Raw genomic sequence first — 16,976 nt, forward strand, 5'->3', positions numbered from 1 at the left:
TATTCCCAAACTTCCTACTCCAACTCCTTACATGCATGTCAATTCAAACATTATGCTTAATACACATTGGTAAAAGAATTTCTTTTTTTAGTCGTGCAGTACTGTAGTTTGTGTATTTTTTTTGGTTAGGCTGTTGATCAGTATTTTGTGTATGAATCAAGGTTGATTCAGCCTTCCATTCTTCTGAAGTCAGCAAAATGAAGACCCAAATTCTTGGGGGCAATATGTTGACTCTGTAAACCAGAACTGTAAAGCACTATAAAGTAGTGGGTATATATCTAAATGCTATTACTATTGCTGTTTATTCACTCACTGGTCTTTTCTGCCATTCCAACTACTGATGAATTTAAATGTTGTGCATCTGTAAATAAGCTTTTAAAATATATAATATGAATATTGTATACATGCATCATATGTAACAGTTTGATTTTAGCCCTTTTGCACTCTTGTTATTTGTTTAATTTTTTAAGTGTATTAAATAGTTTTATAATATGTTTTAACTGTTGATTATGTTATATACCACCAAGACATTTTGTGTGAGATGAGTGGCCATGTAAACTACATAAATGAATAACAAATTAAACAAAACACCTCCAAATATACTGTATATAAACCAAGAAACAAATGCTCAACAATATTAAAAAATCCCAAATGCCAACAATTGCTGGAACAACCTTATTTTAATAGCCAATAGTGCAGGACCCATCTAAATTTCTGTAGGAATACTGTTCCTACAGGGAAGGAAAGTAGCAGGGAAGTAGCAGCTGAGGAGCCTAACATCTATTATCCATTTTGGTGACATTCACTGACAGAAGGGTTATGGGAAATGTCTTTTCTAACATATTTATGGAAATTGACCGATACCCAAAGATACCCATATCTTGAGCCCTATAAGGCTTCAAGGGGGAATCAGCAGGAACTTGGATTGCATTGTACTGCATCAATCACCAAAGTAGGTTAAGTGCATAGTAAAGTATGTTATGAATTTAATCTTTCTGGCTCCACTTAATTTTTACCCCATTGTCCAGCACGGGGCAAAAATACTAACTGAAGTTTTGCTAATAATAGTAATAATAATTTACATATTTGTAAAGTTCAGTTTAAATTTGATTATGCCAATAAACAAGAAAATGATTTAATATATTCATCATATCTGCTCCTAAATAACTGTATTTAGATGCAATGCATCAAAAACAAGAGTAGGATTCATACATTATTGCTTACTTGCTTACTTGCATTTAGTCTTCTGAAGGGAGCCAAGTTCTCTTTGGGAAGCTGGTCAATAGGATTAAAGAAAGCATTAGGTGAAGCCCATGTAAAAATGTATAGGAAAACCAATTCTTTCTTATGTTCTTTTGTTTTCTTTATCCTGATATCTTATTCTTCTATTCTTAAGATTGAAAGTTTGCAATGTGGTAGCAAATAGCTCTTAACAAACAAACAATCTTGCATTGGGCTTATGAAATTAACCTGACACTTCCCCAAGACCACATGTTTTTGCATTTTTGAGCATTTTTTATTAAAAAGAAACAAATATAGTCATTTTTGCATGCTTCTTTAGATGTATATACCTTTTAAAATGGCTGATCTTCAAGTTAGCTTGTAATAGCTTATAATAATGCATCATAATATATATCAAGCCTGAAACAATGGCACATAGAAACATAGGCAGGAACTAACAATAGATCTCTCAGTGTTTGCAGTGATGAACTGGAATGTTTACTGTCAATTGTTTAACAATTGCAGCATTTTCTGCTGAGAAACAAAAAGCTCAACATACTCAGAGTGATTTTTTTTTCCATCAAAGAAAACAGAGAGGTTTTGTGCTCATTGTTTGCACTGGCCTTCATCTATATCAAGGTCTTGAGGATCAAGGAGGAAAAAAGCAAATGGAACTGACAACTCTTAAGGCTGCCGAGTCTTGCTCCATATATCTACAAACAATTTTTGACTTCCCCGGACATGTAGTGATACAGTATGTGAATTGGCCTCAGTTTCATATATTTTATTGCATGAGATTTGGCACCTTAATCCAGACATACTTTTGTTCTACTGTGCAAGAGTGCCTTGCACATTCACAGGGCTGTGTCAAGCCTACTTCCCTTTATAGCTCTTCATGGAATGACATGGACATACAAGCATTCCATAAATATTTGCAAAGTGGCAGCTCCCTCTACAGGCAGCTCTGAATGCACAGAGGCATTGGTGGCTTGAAAAGAATAAAGCAGTGAGGAGCCCAAGATCTTTTCATAGGTTTTCATCAGTGAGTTGCAAGGCCAAGCCAGGGAGTGGGACAATACTTGTAGGACTGTTGCCTTGTCTGGTGTTCATCCTCCATGAATATGCTAGGGCTAACAAGTTCTGTTTCTAATGTTATTTGTAGCAACAACCTTCTTCAATATGCTTCAGAGTGCTGCCTTTCAGCTCATCAAACCCTGGACAATAGTGGGTATTAGCTAAGTGTTCTTCTTTCATAGAGTAAGGAGAAGGAACTCCCTCATTCTATAGCCATTTATGCCTGGCTAATGTCCAGGCCTAGGTTGGCCCTTCCTGGGCAATTATGTTCTTCCAGGAAACAAGAGGTGCTACATTTGTATTTTCCTTTGTCCCCTGCCTGTAAGTGGAGGTCATTATTTCCTTTCTGTTCCATAGTCTAAGGGCATGACTTGATTTAAGTGAGGTTTAAGTTCAATTAATATAGCCTGGATACAGCCCAATAAAATATACCAGAAAATCAGTACTGAAATATTACCACTCAAAGCCTTCCTTAATTAAAATAGCCAATCGTATTTAAACCCAGTAAAGCTTAAGAAAATGAATTTACAACAAAACATGACACTACCTTGCTTTCTAAAGGTCGACCGAGTGAAGAGTGCAATTTAAAAAATCATGATTAAGTTGAAAGAGATACTATTTAACTAATAAGTTTAGTATTATGTCGCATAGCGGCCAATATCCTGGGACAATTCAGTGATTTGATCAGCACAAGTGGCTGAAGACCTGTTTGAAACTACATCGAAATGATGTTATGGAAGGATTTGAAAGAGAACCTTAGGACTGTAGAATGTTTAAATGCCTCTGCTTAAATACTTTCAGGGAAGGAAAATTGATTTAAGGAAGCCTACTTCATTGCAGAACAGTCTGTCATTATGATTTTCATTTCTGATCTCCAACTCCAATTTACTTCTAATTAGGAATGTAGAGGAGCATAAAGAAAAAAGGGGCCTTAAGATTTGTCTACTTCAGCTCCAGCTCAAGGCAAGAATCCACTATTACTGTGTCCCCAAAGTAGTCATTAAATCTCCATTTGAAATAGTTTCAGCAAAGAAAGGGAAGCAATCTTTTCCATTGCCAACAATCTTTATTAGGATTTTCTCCTGCCTGTTTATTTTCATTGATCGATGATCAAGTTGCTGTCAACTCTTAGTGACCACATTAATATATTTTTTCTCTCCAGGACCATCTGCCCCTAACCTAACTTTTCAAGTCTTCCAACAATGTACCCATCACCACTATAACTGAGTCCATCTACTTTGCAACTTGTTGTACTGTCCTCTTTGCTTCTACCTTTCCCATTAGAGCTAAGCCTTCACATAATGTTTACAAAGTAGGATAATGGAAGCCTGGTCATTTGTCCCTCAAATGCTGTTTCTTCAAAGTCTAGATGTTCAATCTACACTTTGTAATTTGAATTAATTGGTTTCTATCCTGTGCTCTGAAACAATTCTGAACACTTCTGCCAGACTTTTATATGGCAATCTGTCTGAAACTTAAACACAGCTACTGTATCTTTCCATATCTTCTTACCTTCATGCTAAAAATAAATGTAAAATTTCCAAATGTTCCCTTTTAGTTTTTCCTTCTTTATAATCCTGGTTATTCTTCTTTTAGCATGCTTGAGTTTGTCAGTGATCTTCCTAAAATACAGTAGTATCCAAACTGGATATAGTACTATAAACTCATTCTGAGGAATATAGAGAATATCTTCTGTTGTCACTTTTCTTGATTTTGATGCTATGCATTTTGTTTTGTTTTTTGGCTACAGTTGGATTGCATTTTGTTTTACAGCTACATCACACCCTTGACTCATGTTCAGCTTGTGACCCACCAAAATACCTACTATCTTTTGCATGTCGTCCTATCCATATAATCTCTTGTACTCTTATGCTTGATTTTTTATTCAAATGAAGGCTTTGGATTTATCAGTTGCAATCTACCTGCTTCCTTTCTGACCATTATTCCAGCTGCTCAAAATCCTTTGGAATCTTGGTATTGTTATCTTTGTCTCATCTAACAGAATAAGGGAATAACAGAGTTGGAAGGAATCTTGGAGGTCTTCTAATCCAATTCCCTGCTCAAGCAGGAAATACCATACCATTTCAAATAAATGGTTGTCCAATCTCTTGCAGATTATTTACCTGCAAATAATCATTTGATAATTGGGTTTTTTACACAAACACATATAAGTGATTTGCAAACATGTTAAACAGTATAGAGGCAGCCACGTATCATTGGCACTTTCTTCCAGCTTGATATAGAGCAATTGACATACATTCATTCGGTACTATTGTTTAGCTCTATGTGTATCTAATGAACTAATTCATTCTGTAAACCAGCATTTTCCCATCTTTGAAAGTAGTTTCCTAGAGAATATGGTCAAATGATTTGTTGAAATATTTCTTGTGCCCCCACCCCCAAAAAAGATATATTGGTTTGGCAAGAAACAGAACTCCAAGATATGATCTACATTTTCATTCAAAACTCTTGTTATTTGGTTCTGCTTAGAGTGCTATGTAAACCTAGTTATTGTGATTAATAGGCAGTGATTTGTGCTACACAGTCCACTCTGGCCTAAAGGTCACTTGTTGGCTTGACTGATTGCTGGGGCCATAATCTAAAAAGTAAAAGGTTGGTAAGAATAAACATTGATTTGATGTCATTTACAATTACAATTAAATTAAATTAAATATAGGCAGAATGATGACTTTCCATTCATGTGTTTGGTTAGGGTTCTAGTGATCGCTGGAGGCGTTATAGTGTTTTGTGGTTATGGGGGTGAATTTTTGCTTATATATTTCTCTTTTATAAGTTGGCTTATTGTGGGAACCAAGCCAATTGTAATTTATTCAAATAACTATAGTTAAGCCAACCATGGCTTGGTTCAACATCAGAGAACTCTCTAAACCCAGATAGATGGCCCTCCAAACCTTCTTAAAAATCGCCAGTGAAAGAAAGCAAAATGCCAAAGAGGTTGTGCTGCTAGGAAATGCTTTGTAAGGCATATCCTTTTGTTACTGCAGTGGCCTTTCAAGGCGGCTAATGATATTTTAAGGAATTGCAACAATTAAAAAAGAAATGGATTAAAATAATCAAATAAGCAGCAATTAAATAAGCAGCCACGCTAACAGCACCAGGAAGATAATCAGCCTCTGTGTACTCAGGGATTTCTAGTGTTTGAATCAACCCTCAGACTTTGCCAGTTGCTGAAAGGCTAACAGCAAAGAAACAGAATAAAATGGCAGAGGAATTCTAGAGGGAAGGAGATACTGTCTGTCTTTTCATCCATCCCAGAGTTTCATTTTTTCCATTTTGTAGTCTGCTAGGAGGGAGGGTGTTGCTGATAAATAGGAATAAGCAGGCAGGATGCGATGCATCACTTGAGGACTATTGGCACTGATAAATCACCATCAGTTAATTGCAAAAGACAGCTTTACTTGGAACAACTTACATTCCATACAGTATCTTTAATACAATCAAAGAACATCTGGATGACTGTGACAAACCACAATAATAATAACAATAATAACAAAAACAATAATAAATAAGTGGGAAAAATTAAGAAATACCGTAACCTGGCCATCAAAACTACCTGATTATGGATTAAACATGTAACAGTGATACCCATTGTCAACAGGGCACTTGGTACAATGTCCAAGAATTTTATAAGATATACCAACAAATTGCAGCTTCCTGCAATAACACCAGCAGAACTGGAAAAAACTGCTCTACTCGGAACATCGTATATTTTAAGGAGGTACTTGGTTGATACCTAGAACGCTGGCAGCAACCCATATCAACCATTAGCACCAGTCACTGATATTTGTAATGCATTTTTGAATATTCAGTTGACTGAGTTTCATGTTTAATGAATAAAGTATATAATAATAATAACCAGTCAATGGTATTTGTGATGCATTTTTGAATGTTCAGTTGGTTGAGTTTCATGTTTAATGAATAAAGTATAAACAATAACAATAATAACAACAACAGGAAAAATTTCAAAATATTGCAACCTGGCCATCAAAACTACCCGATTAAGAAATGAAACATGTGACAGTGATGTCGATTGTGGGGCACTTGGCACCACATCAAGAAATTGCAGCTTCCTGCAATAACACCACAGAACTGCAAAAAACTGTACTACTCTGAACATCATACATCTTGGTACCTGGTTGATATCTATGATGCTGGAGGAAACCTGTATCAACCATCACCACCAGTCAATGGTATTTGTGATGCATTTTTGAATGTTCAGTTGACAGAGTTTCATGTTTAATGAATAAAGTAAATAACAACAACAACATGGCAAAGACAAGCAAGGGTAGCACCAATAGTAATAGGCACCTTGAATGCAGTCTGAAAACAACTAGATCACACTTGAACACCATAGGCATTTACAAATTTGCCATCAGTCAATTGCAGAAGGCAGCTTTACTTGGAAATGCTTCCATCCTGCGACAAAATCTGTAATACCATCAAACATCCAGATTTGCCTATCTCAGGTCCTTGGTAAAGATTTGATAGGTAGACAAAAATGCCAAAACCCAGACTGACCATCTGATTAACTGTGCGATTAATAACAACAACAACAACAACAACAACAACAACAACAACAACAACATACCAGGACTTAAAAATCAAAATTCAACAACTATGGCACAAACCAGCAGTGGTAATTCCAGTGGTAATTGGCACACTGGGTGCTATTCCAAAAGCACTGGAATTACGTTTAAAACAGTTAAAAATTGACAAAATCACCATCAGTCAAATGCAAAAAGCCGCACTGCTTGGATCTGCACGCATATTACGAAAATACGTTACGACGTCCTAGGCCCCTGGGTGGGGCCCGACTAGTAACCAATGCCAAATCCGGCAAAACAACTGGCCACTGTGATACAATTGTATAATAATAATGATGATGATGATAATATCACCTTGACATGGTTGTTGGCTTGCATGGTCTGAGGAAGGTTTAACCATAATGGACCGTTCTCTTCTAATATCCTAAAAGGCACAGGAAAAGTTCAGGGTGCTGACAATGTCCAGTCTGGTAAAGTTGAGCAACATTATAGTGGATTGGAGCAATGCCATGCTCTTTATTTTTTGCAGTTCTCATTTAATTGGATAAATGAAAAATTGTTTTAGAAATTATTTGACAAGAGATGAGAATTATCATAAAATTATTATAATTGGCATGTGGTGTTTCAATTTCCATTACAAGCTGGCCTTTTGCATACGCCAGGTGCTTCAATGAAATTCTAACATGTTTAAACCTTTCACTCAGTTTTTTCTGATTGGTATATTAGGCAGTCAGGGAATCCAAAGTGATGGAGATTAGAAACAGCAGTAGCACTTATTTTGTTTTATTTATTTATTTCATCAAGTATGAATTAGATAGGAGATATAAGTATTGACATGATTATGAATACATGAAATTGATTGATTGATTGATTGATTTCATTTATATGCCGCACTTTTCCCGGAAGGGGACTCAGGGCGGCTCACAATTTAGTCGGGAAGGGGTACAGACAGGGGATAAAAAAAACAAACATAACAGTACACAATTTAAAAACACACAACAACCATACCATTCGAGAAGGGGGGCAGAAGCTTTTTAGCCCCTGTCGGAATAGCCAGGTTTTAAGGGCTTTGCGGAAGGCCTGGAGAGTGGTGAGGGTTCGATTCTCCACGGGGAGTTCATTCCAGAGGGTCGGAGCAGCCACAGAGAAGGCTCTCCTCCGGGTAGTCACCAGTCGACATTGGCCGGCAGATGGAATTCGGAGAAGGCCTAATCTGTGGAATCTGATCGGTCTATTGGAGGTAATTGGCAGCAGGCGGTCTCTCAAGTAAATGAATACGAATACAAGGGAATATTAGGACAGGGATGGTAGGCACGCTGGTTCACTTATGCACGCCCCTTAAAGATCTCTTAGGAATGGGGTGAGGTTGACATAAACAGTCTAAGGTTAGATTTTTTGGGGTTTGGGAAAGAAACCACAATGTCAGTTAGTGCATTCCAGGCATTGACAACTCTGTTACTGAAGTCGTATTTTCTGCAATCAAGTTTGAAGTAGTTTACCATAGGCTTGTGTCTTTTGTGAGCTTGTGTGTTGTGGTTGAAGCTGAAGTATTCATTGACAGGTATTACATTGTAGCAGTTAATTTTATGCACTGCACTTAGGTCGGATTGAAGATGGTGAAGTTCTAAATTGTCTAAGCCCAAAATTTCAAGTCTGGTATTCTGTTGTGAGCAGGGGAGTGGAGGACTCTTCTCATGAAATATCTGGACTCATTCAATTGTATTTATGTCTGATATGTAGTGTGGATTCTAGACAGATGAGCTGTATTCAAGAATTGGTCTAGCAAAAGTTTTGCATGCCCTAGTTTGCAGTTCAATATTACCGGAGAAGAAGCTATACAAGATTAGGTTAACAACTCTTAATGCCTTTTTGGCAATGCTGTTACAGTGAGTTCTGGCACTTAGATCATCTGAAATGAGTATTCCAAGGTCCTTGACAATGTGTGGGTCATCTATGAGGTCTTATCCGCTCAGCTTGTATTTTGTGTTCTGATTTTTTTCTGCCAATGTGTAAAACAGAGCATTTGTTGGTTGAGATTTGAGGTTGCCAATTTTTAGATTTATGTACTGCTCCATAGTGCTTTACAGTACTCTGAGCAGTTTAAAAATGTCAGCATATTGCCCCCCAAAATCTGGGTCCTCATTTTACCAACCTCAGAAGGATGGAAGGCTGAATCAGCCATGAGCTGGTTAGGATCGAACTCCTGAATGGTGGGAAGAGTTAGCCTGCAATACTAACTCAGTACCCAGATTGTAACTACTGTGCATTCTAACTGCTGTGCCACCAATTATCAAAAAGCAATAGGATTTAGTGGTGTGCAGCCCTTTGGGACGGAAGGCAAATGTTGTCTTTTTCTGCACTTGTGCTGCAGCTTGGAAGGCCCATTGTGCAATTCCAAGATAATATTATATGTAGCTGCATTAACAGGCTGCAAACAGGTGCTACATCGGTGATCCTGTATACTGTGAAACATATTTTGGTGTTTCTAAAGCAGTCACAATACATCAGTATCCTTCACCAGAAACACTCTGAGAGAATGATGAGGGACAAGAATTATGCGCAAAGAAAAAAAGCAGTGTCACTGATTCAACACATCTCCACTCCTTTTGCACATGCAGCACAATGCATTAATAATACAGATAATGCCAAAGCAACAGCAGCAGGAATATCAACGACAATAACAATAATAATACGAGAGGCAAAAAGGAAGACTGGCAGGAATTCCATTTCATAATTTTAACTTGCTGGATCCTGTGAAGTTTTCCCTCCAAAATCAAGAAAATAGAAAGAGGAGAAGGTAGAAAAACAAAACTTGAGAAATGATAAGGCATATTTCACCATATCATTACTGTGAAATAAAAATGAGGAGGTTGAGCTGACAGGTCCTATGCTTGAATCTTAACTTTTGAGTTTTTATTCTTGCTGGATAGACCTGGAACAAGTCCTATTATGCTACCTTAAACTGTTTCACTGACTATTTGCCAGAAGAAAATAGAAGCAATTTCTAGAATTTCTTTATATGGTTGGTCCTTAGCAGGATGAATGCTAGTAATGAAATCCAATTACAATTCATCCTTTCCTGTGGTAGGAAGAGGAAGCATTTATTTTCTAAACCTTATAAGGTGATCTCTTTTTTAAAAAAAATCAGATTCTCCTTTGTATAGGAGAAACATTTTTCAGGATTAATCGTGGAAACACACATTCTCTGCAAAACACAGCATTTTGCACAAGCTACTAGAAATAAGTTGTATAATTAGAGCTTCCAAAAACAGTAATACGTTAAAATTGCATGCTGTTAACATGCAATTAATTCTCTCATGTAGAAAACTAGCATCTAAACATTTAGCCTTCTGATTAACCCGAGAGTCTAATTTTTGATTGCAGGGAATTGTCCTATATATTTTGCTGAGACAAGGGGAAAAATGGTACCAGTAGTTTTTTTGTTGATCATAGGACAGCAATTCCCATTGCATTTTACAGAAGTCTAATATAGTGGTATACAGCAGGCTGTGTAATGTATGCAATTGTGCTATGTCCTTTAATACCTCATCAGTGTTCATTCACTAGTCCAGCTATTGCCCCCTGTGGGTCAGATGTGGCAGTGCACTATTAGCAACACTACTGAGCAATATGGTGACCAGGATAACTGCATATGGAAGGCCCACTGGATATACAAAGTGAATTGCATGCTGTGCGCTCACTCAGATGGGGCATTTTCTAATAATATTCTGTGTTACCACAAGGATGGAAATGGGACACACATTCTTCTCCCCCTTTTTCTTTTTGTAGCTCACAGAATTCTTAGGTTACACAAGACCAGCAAATTTTCTTATTGCAGCCCATGGTGTCTCCTGTCTTGGCACGACTGATTAAAAACTGCACAAGGGAAACAGTGTAATCTATAAAGTAGACATAGCCGTTTCTCTTTATCTCTCTATTTATATATCTACATCATATGTCTCTATATTCATTTATTTTATATCTTATCTTTATTGTTTTTATAAATAGCTCAAGATGACTATTTATCATAGTGTTCCTTCCTCTTCCTATTTTCCTCACAACAACTATCTTATGAGGAGAGTTGTGCTGAGAGAGAGTGACTGGCCCAAGGTCATCCAGTTGATTTTTCATGTCTAAGGCAGGAATAGAATTATCTCTATCTTTTCTATCTTCTATATCTTTATATCACTATCTGTCTGTCATCTGCCTGCCTGCCTGCCTCTCTCTCTCTACCCCACTCCCTCCCTATATCTATCTATCTATCTATCTATCTATCTATCTATCTATCTATCTATCTATCTATCTATCTATCTATCTATCTATCTATCTATCTATCTAGCTAGCTAGCTAGCTAGCTAGCTAGCTAGCTAGCTATCTTCTAACTATCTATCTTCTATCTATCTATCTATCTATCTATCTATCTATCTATCTATCTATCTATCTATCTATCTATCTATCTCTATCTAGCTAGCTAGCTATCTAGCTAGCTATCTAGCTAGCTATCTAGCTAGCTATCTAGCTATCTAGCTATCTAGCTATTTAGCTAGCTATCTTCTATCTATCTATCTATCTATCTATCTATCTATCTATCTATCTATCTATCATCTATCTAATTTACATGTCATCTATCTAATCTCATATCTATTCTTTCTCATCTTTTCTATATCTCTGTAGATTTATAATTTCTATCACCTCTTTTCTTCACTATCTCCTCTCTCCTTCTGATATCTCATGTCTCATCTATCTATCTCTCATCTGTATATCTCCGTCTCTATCCCTATCTTCTCTATCTCAACCTTTCCCATTTCTCTCTATATATTATAATCTCTATAATTTCAAACTTTGTCACTATATATCAAGTGTGATATAGTGAGAGGTGGGTTCCTAGCGGTTCGGAGTGGTTCAGCTGAACCGGTAATAACTTGGTGGCCTGGGTCACTGGAATCAGCAGTGACCCAGCCCTGTCACACCCCTAAACCGGTTCTCCTATGGGCTGCCATCTTGTTTTTCAGTTCTGCGCACAAGCAAAACAATTTTCAGTGCAGAAATTATTTTTTTCCATTTTTAAGGTTTTGCACATGCACAGACCTTTTTATTTGCAAATGTGCATGCGTATGCAAACTTTTTGGGGCACCAAATGGCAGTAATGCCAGCAGCAACCTGCCCCTGGGTATGGACATACTTACTTTATAGCCTCCAAAATTTCAACTTAGGTAGCAAATGGTTGTTTTCCCATTTTGAGACAAAGTAAAAAAGAGAAAACAGGCAGGGCCAGGAAGTCTCAGTATCCTAGACACAAATTGTAGAGGTGAGACCCTCAAGAAAGCCATAGAAAAAGGTGAAGTGCTTGCAGAAACTGAATCATTTGAGGGCAGCTTGGAGAGAGCTATTTTAATATATTTTTTAAAACCACCCTTTTTAGGCCACTGGCCTTTCATCCCTACATCTTGCAGTAATTCCATAAATTCTGTAAATTAATCAAGTGGTATATAAAGAAATCTTTACCTGTGTCTTGAACTGCCCAGAATCCATTTAACCGAATGACTCCTGAACTCCAGTGCTTCTAATTATAAGTATATCTGGTTTGGGAGCCTTATTTCTCTTTTTTCTTCTTCCCAGTTTCTGAAGATCTGAGCATCAAACGTGCTGTTCACTGAAGCATGAGCTTTGGACATGGCCACCCGCCGCTGCACTCGGAAGCCTTGGCTGGCCCCCGGCATCTCTAGAATGATTTGGAAACATCTTGTTCTCATCTCCCTCTGGCTGCCATCATTTGTTTTGGGTGGAGCCTCCCCCACCTCCTGCCCAGCTGCTTGTTCCTGCAGCAACCAAGCCAGCCGGGTCATCTGTACACGCCGGGAGCTGGTGGAAGTGCCCGAGAGCATTTCAATCAACACACGGTACCTCAATCTGCAGGAGAACAACATCCAGGTGATAAAGACTGATACTTTCAAGCATCTCCGTCATCTTGAGATTTTACAACTTAGCAAGAACCTCATTCGTAAGATTGAGGTTGGTGCCTTCAACGGCTTGCCCAACCTCAATACACTGGAGCTCTTTGACAACCGGCTAACCACTGTCCCCACACAGGCCTTTGAGTACCTCTCCAAGTTGCGGGAACTATGGCTGAGGAACAATCCCATTGAAAGCATCCCTTCTTATGCCTTCAATAGAGTCCCTTCTTTGCGTCGTCTGGACCTTGGAGAGCTCAAGAAATTGGAGTATATCTCAGAAGCAGCTTTTGAAGGCTTGGTCAATTTGAGGTACCTGAACTTGGGCATGTGCAACCTTAAAGATATTCCAAATTTGACAGCCTTAGTACGGCTAGAAGAACTTGAGCTTTCTGGAAATCGCCTGGACATGATCCGGCCGGGCTCCTTCCAAGGTCTGACTAGCCTTCGCAAGTTGTGGTTGATGCATGCCCAAGTAGCCACCATTGAACGCAATGCTTTTGATGACCTTAAGTCATTGGAAGAGCTCAATCTCTCCCACAATAATTTGATGTCCTTGCCCCATGATCTGTTCACCCCTTTACACCGCCTAGAACGTGTCCACCTCAATCATAATCCTTGGCATTGCAATTGTGATGTGTTGTGGCTCAGCTGGTGGCTCAAAGAGACAGTGCCCAACAACACTACCTGCTGTGCCCGGTGCCATGCCCCACCAAACCTAAAAGGGCGATATATTGGAGAGTTGGATCAAAGCCATTTTACTTGTTATGCCCCTGTTATAGTGGAGCCTCCAACTGATCTTAATGTGACTGAGGGAATGGCTGCTGAATTAAAGTGCCGAACAGGGACCTCCATGACATCAGTGAACTGGCTCACACCCAATGGCACACTGATGACACATGGATCCTATCGGGTACGCATTTCTGTCCTTCATGATGGCACACTCAACTTCACCAACGTGACAGTCCAGGACACTGGGCAGTACACCTGTATGGTGACTAATTCAGCTGGCAACACCACTGCTTCAGCCACACTCAATGTCTCAGCTGTGGATCCAGCCACTACAGGTTATACTTACTTCACTACTGTAACTGTGGAGACTATGGATTCTGGCCAAGAAGAATCAATTCCCACAAAGAAGGAACCTGGGCCAACACCTTCCCAAGGCTGGGGCATGACTTATTCCACTACTTCACTGACTCCTCGCAGCACACGCAGCACTGAGAAGCCATTTACTATCCCAATCACTGATGTCACAGAAAATGGCATGAAAGATTTGGATGATGTGATGAAAACTACTAAGATCATAATTGGCTGTTTTGTGGCCATTACCTTCATGGCTGCTGTGATGCTCATTGTCTTCTACAAACTTCGTAAGCAGCACCAGCTTCATAAGCATCACGGACCTACCCGCACTATTGAGATCATCAATGTTGAAGATGAGTTGCCTGCAGCAGCTGGAGCTCCCGGTGACAGCCATCTTGCACTTCCTGCCATTGAGCATGACCACCTCAACCACTATGCTGCTTTCAAGGCTCACTACAACAACAATAGTGGTGGTGGACCCCTCACGTGCTCCAAGAACCCCATGCTCAATTCCATCCATGAACCTCTTTTATTCAAGAGCAGCTCTAAAGAAAATGTCCAAGAGACACAGATATGACAGCCACAGCTTGAGGAAAAGGGGAGTAATTCTGTGGTGGGAGGGCGGCAATGGATTAGTATACGCAGTGAGGAACATGTTGAGGAACAGATCCTCCCTCCTCACTTTAAAAACAAACACAAACAAACACAGGTCTTTCCACCACCATGGCAGATCTTGGATCCCAAGCCTCCACCAGTAGATACCTTTGGTTCTCACCAAGTTAGCTTTTTATGTTCTCTTCTTTTTTCCTTCTGCAAAACAAGACACTGCTCTCACCTTCTGCCTGATCTTCCCTTTCTTTTCTTTTCTTTTTTCTCTCCCCTTTCCTTTTCTTATTTTTCTACCATACTCCCTTTACATTGGAGACTTTTTTTATACAGATGGGGCTGTTTCTGTATCCAACTACCTGTTGTTTTACTTTGAAATGAATGAAAGAAAGAAAAGAAAAGGAACAATGAAAGTGACAAAGAAGGAAGGGAGGACATTTTCCTTTCAACGTTATGAGAATAATCTTTAGGAAGAAGAATAAAACATAAAACCCAAGTGGAATGGGAAAGGGATTTTAAAAAAGTCTTATTTTGAGCCGCTTTCCATCAAAATTCTATTTTCATCCATTGGGATATACAAATAAATAAATTAAATAAAGAAATGGGAGGTCATAGTGGTGCCAGGATCCCCACCCTCACCCCGCCCCACATTTGGAGCATGTGGGGATGCTGGGCACACAGGGTTTCTGGAAATTTTTTATGACTAGTATTATTACTATGGGAAAGCAGGCACAGCCAATGTGCTCCCTAGAGACACAGGGGTATGGAGGTATTTTTTAATTTGTAATAATCTGGGGTGGGAATGTTGGGTTTGATGGGGGTTGCACTTCTGGCCTAAAAAAATTGAAAAAGAAAAAAAAAGAAAAAAAGGGCCTGTGGATTCCCGTGACATTTTGGGGTCTGGTCTGAGTTTCTTATTTTAATAAAATCCATAAAGATGTTTCCAATCCTCCCTAGGATGGTTTTTTCAGTGGGGGGAATAAATGTGAGCTATTATTCAAATGCATAAAATGCATTTTAAGGATGAATTTTGGCAGCAGTACAAATGTATGTAGGGGCACGGGAAGGTATATGCTAGTACTTCTCTTTTACTTAATCCCACTCTTCCTGTTCTGACCTTATTAAGCTAAGCTACCAAGTCATAAGAGTGTGTATGTGGATTGTGGGTTCTTGCATTCACTTGATTGCTTCGGGTGTTCCATTTATATTCAAGAACTCATGCGTAAAATCCTTCTTTAATTTCCGCCAGTTAATGAAGAGGTCATTGTCTGAAAAAGTAAGATAGCACATACTACAGATTTTGGGAATGGGGGCCATCATATATGGATCCATGATTTTCTATGCTTTCTTTGAACCAGGTTGGTCATCACACATGAAGTGGCCTAATATCAATGAGGTAGAGATGGAGATGCTGCAACATACACGATTTCTCCCCAACACACAACAGGGGGGATTCAACAGTTGTCATTTATACCATTTTTGTCCATAATGTGTATAGTGTGATCTCTGTGGATAAATCTGCTTTCTTATATGGAGACCCAAGGACTAAGCATTTTAGGAAACTAAAACAAACATTATTACATATTATGGTACTATGGGAAACCACAGCGTCCCAGCCATCATTGCTAATAGTCATGGGAAGTGAAAGATGTAGCCCAACAATCTTTGAAAGATCGGATTTTTCCCACCCATCATGTGAGAAGAAAAGTTCCCACATCTAAAGACTTCACATTATTTAAACTTCAACCAGAAGAAAGTAACATATGTTTTTTCAATTAGATATAACAAGGCAATCTGCTGCACCTTCACAAGCATTGGGACTATAGTTTCCAACATTCCCAGTTGGAAAGCTGAACATTTGGAGAAAGCTGTGATAGATAGGGAGACTGAGAACTTTCAAGCTTTCATGGGAAAATGCATCGAAGAAAAGATGGACAAAAACATCAGAAGATTGCATCACAAAAGAGATCTGGGAATTGGAGAAGCAAAAGTTACAGGAGGCACGAATGTTTGGGATAGAATAGAACCAACAGTCTCCCCAGCCTGATCTCCTGAATTGGCAGGCATTTTATGTCAAAAGATGGTCTGAGGATTTGGAGAGTTTAACACATCTAGAGGACATCCAGTTGGAAAGGGTTATTGTCATTGTTATTGTGAGATGCCCAGAATTGCTTAAGAAGGTCAGTCAAAGAAATCTTTCAAATAAATAAATAAAGATGGTCTAGATATTTAAGGAATATGGATTAGATCAAGTTGTTGAAGGATTAAAATAAGGAATTATTTGGTCTGTTATGTTATGTGAGTGCTATGAAAAAATGAAAGTGGGTAAGGGATGACAATTTATGACTAGACAGGAGAAGATTGCTGTAATCAAGACCAAAAAAATTGCCCAAAATATGAAAAAGGAGGATTTGCAAAAGGGTGAAAAAAATGAGCTATCCTGTATATTTTTTTCTTGCAGGGTTGCACACAG

At 38.6% G+C, this 16,976-nt stretch overlaps 1 protein-coding gene across 1 annotated transcript in view; it reads left to right on the top strand.

Moving 5' to 3' along the window:
* Positions 1–16,740, top strand: part of LRRC4B (leucine rich repeat containing 4B) — a 147,499-nt gene extending 130,759 nt beyond the window's left edge. Inside the window, exon 2 of the mRNA XM_014058310.2 lies at positions 12,480–16,740. Within this exon, the coding sequence (XP_013913785.1) occupies positions 12,534–14,474 (1,941 nt within the window). The 5' untranslated portion in view covers positions 12,480–12,533 and the 3' untranslated portion in view covers positions 14,475–16,740. The remainder of the gene's footprint in view (positions 1–12,479) is intronic.
* The last annotated feature ends 236 nt before the right edge of the window (positions 16,741–16,976 follow it).

The sequence above is a fragment of the Thamnophis sirtalis genome, unplaced genomic scaffold, assembly GCF_051295495.1.
Source record: "Thamnophis sirtalis isolate CommonGarterSnake01/CBP01778 unplaced genomic scaffold, rThaSir2_p1.2 scaffold_4, whole genome shotgun sequence".
NCBI lineage: Eukaryota > Metazoa > Chordata > Lepidosauria > Squamata > Natricidae > Thamnophis > Thamnophis sirtalis.